General features: G+C 35.8%; 1 protein-coding gene across 1 annotated transcript in view; it reads right to left on the reverse strand.

Moving 5' to 3' along the window:
* RABL3 (RAB, member of RAS oncogene family like 3) overlaps window positions 1-12593 on the reverse strand; it is a 29926-nt gene that overhangs the window by 6877 nt on the left and 10456 nt on the right. The window contains exons 3-5 of the mRNA XM_032406646.1: window positions 10578-10707; window positions 7093-7207; window positions 3470-3620 (exon numbers count right to left, since the gene is read on the reverse strand). Of these exons, the coding sequence (XP_032262537.1) occupies window positions 3470-3620; window positions 7093-7207; window positions 10578-10707 (396 nt within the window). The remainder of the gene's footprint in view (window positions 1-3469; window positions 3621-7092; window positions 7208-10577; window positions 10708-12593) is intronic.

Raw genomic sequence — 12593 nt, forward strand, 5'->3', positions numbered from 1 at the left:
TTGAATGCAAAGTACTACACCATTTGGTAGGCCATAAAGATAATACATGACATAGGTATATTTTTTGATAATAATAAACAATAAAGAGTAAGTTTATTATTAAATATCATTAAGTATTATTATTTAATGGCAATTAAATAATAATAAATAATAGATATATTATTATTAAATAGGATTTTGAAAAATAGGAAAAAATGGGGCCCAGAAGAGACCAAACAATCTGGAACATTACAATGAGATAACTAGTAAATTACAATGATCAGTAAAGATCTCAAAAGGTTTATTATCCTTTTCCTGGAAATTCAATGTTAAGTTGCTTTTGCTTGTAATAATTAACTTGCCACCTCAAGAGAGAGCACTTTGAATTTTACTTCAAATGCCATCTAAGACCAAACTCTGAAGATATCGTGTAGGCTCCTTTACAAAGATGGTATTTGTCTTTCAGTTGCAGATGGTCTGTGTCCCTTGGGCAATTACTGAAATCACTGTTGTTGCATTTAGTCTGTTTTGTAATCTCTAAGCCCACATGATTCTTTTCTGGTAAATTTTGTAATAATCACCTATTTTATCCATATATAACATTTCGAGGCTCACATTTTTAATTTTGGCTGGAAGCTAGAATACATTTCCAAAACCACACACAAAAAAGAGACTACAACAAACTTTTCAAAAATCACAGCGTACTAGAAAAATTAGGTCTTTGAAGCCAGCAAGCTTTGAATCTGAGTATCTGTCCCAACATCTCTAGATTATGTGACATTGGCTAGGTTACTATGCCTTTAAATTTGGGCTTACTCATTTGTGATACGAGGATAACATAATACTTATCCCACAGGATTTTTGTGAAAATTAAGTAAGTCAATGCATGTCTGGCACATACACAGCAGGTACTGAAATATTAGTTCCCTTCTCTTTTCATTTTAAGAAAATGCTATCAGATCTAATTTTCAGGCACAAAAGCACCTAACATAGTAAAAGTTAATTCCATGTATGGATCAAATAGACTGAAACATCATCGTGGAAACTGTTATACTTGAAATAATGTCTGAACACATTTATACAGCAGTTGGGGCACATAAGAGACAAACCTGAGGTAGACTCGTGTTAGACATGTTTTACAAAATGGATATGGATTACATAGTCATCACAATGTCAAGACTTCAGAGATGATTACAAATAGGGCTATAGTGCTAAATATAAAAACTAAATCAAACGGCAAACAAGCAGACCCTCCCAAAACTGAATTCTAGGGCTCAAAGTTACAGGTTGACCAGGCCAGAGAAACCCTATGATTTTAGGATGAGAATTTTAGAGTTTAAAGAGCCATCCAGTGATCGTGGCTGAGGGCAAAGATTGAAGATTAATAGTTTTAAATAGCTTGTCTAAGCTTGAGAAAGGAATATTAACTAGGGAAGATGCTTCGATATAATCACTTTGAAGTAAACAGAAAAAAATCTATCCTAGACACAATAAGCCTAACAGGATTTTAAAAAATAAGTAATCATCTCCCTCCCTATTTATAATTTAAACCAACCTGTTTTTCAGGCACAAGATGGTAACTTTGATTCTATCTTTGATATATACATTTATGATGATTCTTACTTTTTTTTATAGTTTTAAGGAACTTCATACAGTAACCAAAGATGCTAGCACTAATATTGTCACATTACATTTTTACTTGAGGCTTTATACTTACTTGCTGAGTCTGACTGCTATCTTTCTGAAACTCGTATCAAATTTTCCTCCTCATTTTTTCTTCCCCTGCATCCTCAAAACCCTCTTGTTTCTGCTGTGTTCTTGAAGCTGTACACTGATAACAGGCCAAAAGTATGTTGTATGTGGACTCTGTGGAAACCATGTGTGCCAAAGTACCACCACCTGAGTACCTTTATACCTTGTTAACAATTAAAAGATGGCCCTACCTTGAAAGGAAAACAGGAAAAATACATATCTAGGTGATTGTCACAGAAACCCACAGGCATTACAAATAGATACATTCCAAAATACATTGAAAGTAATTACTGGAACAAATTAAGTGTATTCAATGGTAATTTCCCATTGAAGATAATGTTCAAACAAAGTAACTTCAGCACTGCTTCTGATATGATAAACTCTATGTAACAGGAGTCCTCTGGAATACCACAGTCCAGTGCAACTAGCTGGGGCATTTCCACTGAATATTCCATGGTGGCAGGTGAGAAAAATAAGGTACCCCCCACTGCAAAGCAGAATGTAAAAAACAATGGAATGGCAAGCAGCAGTTGATTTAGTTATGGGGTAGAGGTTGGTTTGAACCAACCAGTGTTCACAAATGTTGATTTACAGGGTAACGGCATCAGAATTATCTGAGTCATTAGTTAAAATTATAGAGTCTTGGTCCTCCTGTTAGACCTTATGAATAAAAAGCTCCAGCTGTGGGGCACTTATTCAGATTGTTTCACAGCTACATTGATAACATGAATATGCAGTCAGGTTTGGGTAATTAGTGATCTAGATGATTTTTAAGAGTTCTTTCAACTCTAAGATTCTAAATGTTAGCTGGAGAATAATTAAGTGGAAAAGAGGCTTAATTGTAGAGCGCTGGCTCGGGAGTCAGAGTGCCTGGTTTGACCTGTGTAACCATGGCCTAGTTACCTCTCTCTGGCTCTAATCTTCATCTTTAAAATGGAAATACTTACAGTACCTACCTTATAGTGTTGATGTGAAGACAAATCTGAGATAATGTACATAAAGCTCTAGAACAGTGCATGGCACATAATAAGTATTCAGTAAACTACAGTCATTGGTATTATTAAACCACCACTACCACCATATGTCTGGAATTGCCAGGGCACTGAATGTGTTGCAGAAATCCTACTTGTGAACAATGACATATAAACTGGGGCTAAAGCTGCTGGCCAGGATCCTTCTCTGGGCAACACTATCTGGCTTATGTGAGAACTTTTCTTAGCCTTTTTAGCGTCCGGTTCAAACTGAGCTACATATGTCAGGAAGAAACTCAATGCTCTATACACACAAGTTTGTCTCAACTACTGCTCATGAAGCACTCCTAGTTTACACTTTGTAGTTTTCTCACTTATCTATTTGTTTGCCCTTTAAGTTAAATTCTGTAGTTGAAGAAGCTGAGAGGCTTTTCTAAAGCAAGAATACTCAAGGTGTCAGTGACCCTTCTTTGTCACCTTAATTTATTCTGATTTTGGTATGATCTTAAAAAATCTTTTCAAGAGCCCATGATTTATAGTATTCATAGAACAAAGTTTGAACATTCCAACAGATCAGCATACAAGGAAGTTGAACTGACTGTCCCCCTCTGACAGTCTATGTTGATTCTAATATTCACTACATTTTGGACCAGAACCCAAATGCCTGATTTTTGTATAAAGCGTCTTTCATGAGAATTTATGACTTAAGTCTTTGGTTTTGCCTTTACCTAATGATAACACAAATATACATTAGTGAAAATACATACCAAATTAATTTCTTCTGCATTGAAATCTTCAGCCAGGAAAGCAGTTCTAGTTAAAACTTCATGGCGCTTGGTTTCATGAATCTGATCCAGTTTAGTCCCTATTACCAACAGTGGGATCTGGTTATCAGCAAACTGTTCCCGGTCATAATCCCTGTGATAAATAATAATGAAGAGGTGAATAAGGGGCACCTGGGTGGCTCAGTCAGTTAAGCGTCTGCCTTCAGCTCAGGTCATAATCCCAGGGTCCTGGGATCGAGTTCTGCATCAGGCTCCTTGCTCAGCAACACTGAAGCGTGGATCACTACATCAAAAACTAATGATGTGTTGTATGGTGACTAACATAACATAATAAGATAAAATTAAAAAAATAAATAAATGCAAGTAGTTTATACTATTCTACTGATACTTTACTGACTCTTGCTCATCCACCACCTATAAACCTACTTTTGTCCCAATTTCTTCTGTCTACTTGTTCATTTATCAACCCATCCTCGCCATCTATAGAGTTCCAACTATTCATCTAACTACTCAAATTTTATTTTCATGAGTCTCTATAGACTACTTGAATAAATGAATGCCCACCAGGTATCTGAAAGTAGGTTGACTTGACTTCTCCCAAAGCTCTGTCTTCTGAGGCTAACAGCTCAGGAATTTTTCTAGGTAGATACAGAGAGTGGATTCAAACCTCAGTGGAGCGAAAACACAAGAACCTAGCATGGCACTCAAACCTTTTGCCAGAGGAAAAAATGGCAAGCTTCTGGGGTATGCATAAGTTCTATACCTACCATACACATTTCTGTCTATGAATAGTAAAGAAAAATAGATCATTTCAGGAAATTAAGAACAAGGAGGCTGAAGGCCAGAAAAATCAACCATAGATGATGCTATAGTCTGGGGAAAGGCGGATTCAACAAATGGAAAGGAAAAGAAGCAGCTGAAATGCAAAAAGAATAGTAAAAGGAAAGAATTAAGTGCCAAATAATTGTTTGTCCTGACACAAGAGACATGGGAGACAGAGGACAGGTGATATGAATCACTTAGGGTTAAGGGCCTTGGGCCACTGGCTATTACAATCCTTTTTCCCCACCCCCTATTTTTACCCGAAGGACAGAGTGGTGTTCCTTCTATTACTGAAAGGAATATATAGCTCAATGTTGATCAATTAATTTAAATTCTATTCAGATATGAGAAATAAAACAGATTTGGATTTCTGACATGTTATAAACGCAATTTACAATAGTCAGCAAAATCCCGCTGCAAACACCTTATGACAGTAAATCAATATTGCACAATACAATCAATACAACCCAGTTGAGCACAGCTTTTCTTCCTCCTTTGACATTTTTCTTTCTCTTTGAATAATCTAAACTGGGGGGTATGTAAGTGGGTGTGTGCAAAATTACCAAATCTTTTTGCCCTTCACAATAATCTTACAGAGCCTCAGTTATTGTTTGGCGTTGGAACACAGGTGTTTTGAACTATGTAACACCCCATTTCTTTTTTTTTTAAACCTGCATTTCTTAAAAATATTATCATTCTATTTATTGCTTCAAAGCCAATGATAGCTTGAGTTCAAGGCCTTTGATTCTGTTTACCAATATCAACACTAATTTAGGAGATGTTGTCTAAAATTGAAACTTGCTTTATTAGAGAATAAAGTTTTGAGAGTGTCCTCCTTTAGGAATATTTCCTTTTCCTATACTCACTAACTCTGGCTCACATACAAATTTTTGTATATATTTTATCAACCATCATCTTTGATAGATATATATCCCTGTCACTTGTAGTCTTGTATAATCTCTCATACATTAATAAATATAGGTATTATATATATAACATAACATACAGACATGGCACAAGATATATATGTTGCACATTAACATATATATGTATTACATATGTAACATATATATGTTGCCATATATATTTAATTTGTTCTCTTATCTTTTTAGCTTTTCTTTTTATTCACTTTTTCATTCCTCTTACATCCAACTAGAAATTTGATCTCAAAGTCCTTTTTTTAAAAAAACCAATAGATGAAAAACTGATGGTGAATTTTATCATGGACGGATAAGGCTGGTAACAAGACAACATCACAAAAAGACAGACAACCAGGTATTGTAATTATATGTACAATACCACTTTGGCAAGAACAAAACACCAAAAACTGTGCATCTTTTAGACATTCTTTTCATATTTTAACTATCATTTTAGGGAAAATTTAGGATTCAGAGAAACAAGTTAAGCAGACACTCATTACAGGGATACAGTCAGCAAAATCCAGAATACAAGAAACTGGACAGGACAAGCAAGCCATCTTTCACAAATAAACTGCCAGAGAGTAAAAGAAAAAAAAAAAAAAGGAAGAGGAACATAAGATTAAAAGAAACTTAATAAACTAAATATAATGAGTAGACCTTATCTATATACTATTTTGAACAAACCAACATTTATGAGACATTTGGGGAATTAAAATAATATTTAATACTAAAGAATTATTGCTAAATTTTAAGTATGACAATTATATTTTGATTATATTAAAAAGTCCTTATCATTTAAAGTTAAACACAGAAGTATATATATAGATGAAATGATACAATGTTTAGGATTTGCTTTAAAAAATAAACGGAGAGATAAACTGTGTTCATGGATTGGAAGATGCAACAAAAATTCTCCCCAATTTGATCTATAGACTTAATGCAATTCAATCAAAATCCAAGCCGAATTTTTGTCAATATAGACAAGTTGATTTCAAATTTATATGGAAAAGCAAATGAACCAGAATAGCTAAACAATTTTAAAAAGGAAGGAACCACACTGCCTTATTTTAAGACTTACTATAATGCTACAATAATGAAGACAGTGTCATATTGGTCAAGGTACAGACACACAGATCAACTGTACAGAATTATAGTCTCAAAACAGAAACATATAAATATGGTCAACTGATTTTTGGCAAAGGAGTAAAAACAACTCAATGGAGAAAGGATCACCTTTTTAACAAACGGTATTGGGACAACTGGACATTCATATATGAAAGTCAACCTCAATCAAAGCCTCACACATTAACTCGAAACAGGTCACAGATCTAAAAGTAAACCTTCAACAATAACATTTCTAAAAGAAACACAGGAGAAAACCTATATGATCTGAGATTAGGCAGAGCTGTCAGACATGATACCAAAAGCACAATAATACAAAGGAAAAAATTAAGAAATCAGACTGCATCACGACGAAAAACTAATGCTTGAGAGACAACTGTTAAGAGAATGAAAAGACGATCTACAGACTGGGAGAAAAAATTTGCAAATCAAACATCTTACAAAGTGTTATTCTGGAGGGTATAATCTTTTTTTTCTTTTTTTTAAGATTTTATTTATTCATTTGAGACACAGAGATACAGAGAGAGAGAGCATGAGCAGGGGGAGAGGCAGAGGGAGAGGGAGAAGCAGGCTCCCCACTGAGCCAGGAGCCTGATGTGGGGCTTGATCCCAGGACCCCGGGATCATGACCCGAGCCAAAGGCAGACGCTTAACCATCTGAGCCACCCAGGCGCCCCTGGAGGGTATAATCTTATGATTGATGTACCATGTCACACTGCAAGTGAAGAAATCTGGGCTTACCCATTTGTTACCAATACTCCAGTTGGCACCAAATCCCTGTTGAGAGCTTCCAATGACCAACGATACAAGTTTTGGGATGACTTCTTATTTGTTAAGTCATGTACTAAAATAATACCTAAAACAATCAAAGAAAATAATGTCAGTACTGCAACAATTCCTCTTCACTTCACACTGGCCAAGGGAAGCTTAGTGAATACAAGCGTTAGGTTGCTGAATAAACTTAGCATTTCAGTATGAGTAACAAACTCACACAATTAATTTAAAATTTCCTCTATAAATTCCTACAAATAATGAATTACAAAATTTTGTCAGTTATATAACTCTTTTTAATTCTACAAGGGCTGACAAAATGTCACTAGCTTTTAGACTTTTTTTCCTTCATTCAACACTTAATGAGTGCCTGCTCTGCCTGGTCCTAACTAAACTACCTCAGCAATAAAAGGAATCAAAAGTACTTCAAGTATATAAGAAATTATATTCCTATAAAAGTTAATTGTTTCTCCACTGTGCGTAGTACTGTCATAGATATCACACATACACTATTACTTATACTCAATAAAATATTAAATCATAAAAATTTACTAAAAAGATATTGATTTAATTTGATATAACTGCTACTTTTCAGCTGACAAAATGTTTTCCTATAAATCACCTGAGCCTAATCAACTCAAAAGTCTAATTTTTTAGTTATTTGAATTAATGGCTAGCTATAAAAAGCTCAATACCTTAGTTAATAAAGCAAAAGTAGTATGTCACTAGAAGAGGGTAGGAAAAGATAGTCAAAAAGTATGAATAGTAGAAAATAGATGGACTTTTGAGAGATTGAGAAAAATAACAAAATGTAATGAAGCTCAGAAATACAATTAAATAGAATCAAATAAGGTAGCAGACAGGCAAAGCACATAACTATTACATTATTATAGACAAAAGAGGAAAAGCTTTAATGCCTAGTAGAATTTAGAGTATTATCTTGTGGTCAAAAGACTACAGATTTTCAAACCCCCAACCCTTTCCTATGTTACCTAGATTCTACTGTGAAGAGAGGATGTGAAACTGATGATTCTTCTATCTTCAAGATGTGAGATATGTTAATTTGAAAAAGGGCAGAAGAGTTAGAATTACTTGGTTCCTCTGGTTTTTATAGACATTTGTGCAAGTAAGGTGCTTGTGCAAGTTATAGCTGTCTTGTTCTAGCTAGCTCAGATCTGTATCCCCCCGGCATCTGGAACAGAAACAGAGATCTGACACTGGCCCCATACTCAACTGTACTCCCTCTACCTTCCTCAATCAGGGCTTCTACTAGGCATTAAGGACACAAGATACAGGACAGGTTTAAAAAAGGAATAAAGAGTTACCATTAAAGAATATAGCTAACATCTATTCAGCCCTTACGTGCTATACATGGTGCCTTACATGTGTTATCTAATTTGCTTTTCAGAACAGTCTTATGAGAAAGAATTAGCATCTTCATTTTACATATGTGGAAACTAAGGCTCACAGAGGTTGAGTTACTTGCCCGAAGTCACATGTAAGTGAGGTAGTCAGAATTTGAACTCAGGTAATCTGACAGTAAAAGATTGGGGGAAAGCAATAATTAAGTCACTTTAAGGCCAAAGAGTGGTAGATATTTTCTCCTCTCCCTTAGTTCCCAGAAATAAATATCAAAAAACTATGGGTGAGATTTTTGGGTGGGAGATTAAAGGATTACAAAGGCCTAGATGAGCTATTAGCTGGACAGGGAGGAGTTTATTTTTTTGAGGATCTCTATTTAAGGGTTTTGAGCTTTTAAGGGCATCTGAGCACCCTTTTCCCTTATTTTCCCACTTTCATTTGGGCTGAGAGTTTTTGCTTTGTAGACTATGGGCTAGAAGGGCCATAGTGGGGCCCAAAGGAAAGAAGTCAGTGTGATAGTTGATCAGAATATGTTCTGACCTTAGAAAGAGGTAGCTCACTTCACAGGTTTCCTTTAGGGATTGCCAGCCTCACTCATCACAGTGGGAGGAAGGTAGGGTATTGAGGGAAGAAAGTTACTGCTAAGAATAAAGGCTGCACATTGGAGTGGAGTGATCCTTATGCTCCATTTCTTAGGAAACTAAGGATGGTAGATGGAGTAAAGAACCTTCAGTGCTAAGTTTATTATTTATTTATAATTTTTATCTGAACTCTTTCTCAAAAAGATGTAAAAGGCAAAAGTGTTATATATCCAAACTTTTCTGTCAGATCAGATTGATATCAACTTTGACAAGTCATTTGACTGATATAATCCAAGTTTATCACTTGATTCTAGATCTAAACCAGGCTTCATTTCTTTCTTTCCTATTCTCTAAGAAGTCACCTAACACTATACCAGTCTTACTATTTTTCTCATTTATATACATTCTATTAATATATGCCACTTATCATGTACTTTCTTGCATGACAATGTCATATATTAGTGTCACCATCTTATAACTGTGTTTTGTTTCACTTATGAATGTTTTGGTTCTTCAAATAGACTGTGACACTTTCAGATAGAATTCTGAGCTAAATGGGACACAGGTCTGAACTAATGTAACTCATCCCGTATTTTATATTATGTATCCAATGGCAAGTACCTTCTCTACTTCATTTTGTAGTATCCACAACACCTTATGATATGGGAAGATACGATACTGAAAGGGGAATATAAGGAATGAAGAAGGTACTGAATAATTGCAATGTTTACCTGATACTGAGTGTGATCTAAGCATAGTATAAATGAGGTGCAATTAAGAGCTAAGCATCTACCAGAAGGAAAAGGGTGAGGTGCCACTCCTGGACATCAATCAGAGACAAGGTGAAATTATATTACACAGTAAAAAAAAAAAGCATTTAAAAAATGAACTAAAAAACAGGCAGAAGACAAAAAAAACCTCTAGAGGCAAATTACAGGTGTCAGTGGTTTAGTCCTTTGACACAGCACGCACCTATGAATTCCAACTCTGTCCTCGATTACACACCTCCATCTAGAAGTCTGCTCTGAGTATTTGACTATCTGTACCCCTAATAACACTCTTAGGCAGCTCTTTATAATTACATAGGATTCTCTCTAAGGGGCAGATAAAAGAATCCTGTATCTCTGTGACATCTGGTTCAGACTATGGGACTCCTAATGGTTCTTTCTATTGGACGTACTCAACTGACTGGAGAAATGGCACTCCCAGCGGACAATGTTTTGAAAAGTTCCAGATTTTATGTCAAGTACCCAAAATAAAATTTTATTTATTTAGTTTATGACAAAAATATCAACAAAAACACTTAAACACAGAAAATATTTAATGATCTGAATAACATGGTTAGAATCTAGAAACACATAATTCAAATGTGATATGCAGGTTTAAATTAAGAGTTGTGAGTATATTAGATCTTTCCTAAAATAAGATGTATCTAGCATCCCACAGCATTCTATATCAGATTATCTATACTCCTAGGCCATTAATATATGGTAGAAATAAAAAATGCTTTACCATTTACAGAGTTGTAGAACACTGCTCTTGTGCTTTTCACACTGCTGGCACTGCCCACAGAGCCTCCAACATCCCATAATTCTATATAGTAGGTCTTCTCTTCTGGGGTTCCTTCTTTGTAGTCATGAACCTAACAAATCAATCCATCAGAATAATTATTATAGCCACTAAGAACACTGGTAGCACCCTCATTCTAGTTCACTGGACATTCCATATCCGCATGACTCATATCATTCCCATACCACCTCTGAGTCTGATCGCCTTCTGTCTTTCAAGCTTCCTCCCTCCAATACTCCAACTCTCATAATAATCCTCCTATATATACACATATATTCCATAATAATAATAATCTTCAAAAAATCATAATTTACAGATCCCCTTCCACTTCTAAATCCTCACTTCCTTCCTAAGTATAAATTCCATGATTCATCATTTTAGTCACTCCTTTGCCCCTCTCACACTGTATTTAACTGACAAAATTCCAACCTTGACTATATCCACCTTTCTCCCAATTCCATGTCTGTAACCCAGCTAGCTGGATAAGAAGCTCAGAAAAATACACATTCAAGCTGACTAGATTCATTTTAAATTCAAGTCTACCTTTGGAGCTGTCCTTTAATCAATTTCATAGTCCTTTTCCTCTTCTAGATAACAATTTCATATTTTCTCTTCTTTTTCAAATTTCCAGTATCTCCTCCCTATCCTTAAGAACAGCTAAGACCCTTGCTTCCTGAGACAAAAGCAATCAGAAGAGAATTTCTACAACCTGCTCTTCATATATCTATCCACCTCCCTGCATCCGTGCCCATATAATCTGCTTTCCCTTCAGCCATTACAGATAAACTGTGTCCCCATGGCTAAACTCCCTTCTTATACATGAATCCCATCTCCTTTTTCTTATCAAAGGTGTAGTTCTATCAATTCTCCCTTTTATCATCAAATTTCCTGACTCTGTTGAATTACTTCCACCAACATACAAACATGCTATAATTTTTCCCATTTTAAAATAACCTTTTCTTGACCTCATGTCCTCTTCTAGCTATCATACCACTTCTCTATTCCTTTTTACAGCAAAAGCCCTCTAGAGAGTTGTCTATTCTCAATAGTTTCTCATTCTTTTCCTTACATTCTCTTTTGAACTCATTCCTATCCCATTTGTGCCCCAATCATCTACTGAAATATTCCTTATCAAGGTCACCAATGGCTTCCACATTGCTAAATCCAGTGATCAATGAGCAGTTTTCATCTTACTCTCCCATCTGATACAGCTAACTACTCCTCTGCACTGCAGTACTTTTTTCACTTAGCTTCCAGGTTATCACACTCTCCTGGTTTTCTTCCCATTTCATTGGCTAATCCTTTTCAGTCTCCATTTGGGTTGTCTTTACTTCTCTGACCTCTAATTGTTAGAGTGTCCCAAGGTTTAGTTCTTGGATCTCTTTTCTTCTCTATTAATACTGGCTCTCTTGACAACTTCATCCAATCTTATGATTTTAAATGTCATCATTATGTTGATGAATTCCAAATTTATATCCAAACTGGACTAGTCCCTTGAACTTCAGGCTACCATATCCACCAGACTACAATTTGGATGTCTAATAGGCATCTAAAAGTTAACATACCTGAAAATAATTTCCCAATCTTCCCCTTAAGCCTGTTTTTCTCCTAGTAAAAGGCAATTCCATCCTTCCAGTTACTTAAAGGGCCAAAAACTTAAGAGTGATCCTTAACACCTTTCATACTACATGTCACTGCTGGGGCTGGCATTGCCCTCTATGACCACTTTGGCAAGCTCATTTCCTGGTATGACAATGAATTTGGCTAGGGCAACGGGGTGGTGGACCGTATGGTCCACATGGCCTCCAAGGAATAAGAGCTCCCTGGACCACCAGTGCCAGTGACAGCAATAGGAAGAGAGAGGGCCTCAGCTGATGAGGAGTCCTTGCCCCACCTCATCCCCCAAAACACTGAGAATCTCCTGACCTCTACAGTTTCCATCCCAGACCCCCTAAAGAA

Source organism: Phoca vitulina, unplaced genomic scaffold (assembly GCF_004348235.1).
Source record: "Phoca vitulina isolate PV1807 unplaced genomic scaffold, GSC_HSeal_1.0 scaffold8, whole genome shotgun sequence".
Classification (NCBI taxonomy): domain Eukaryota; kingdom Metazoa; phylum Chordata; class Mammalia; order Carnivora; family Phocidae; genus Phoca; species Phoca vitulina.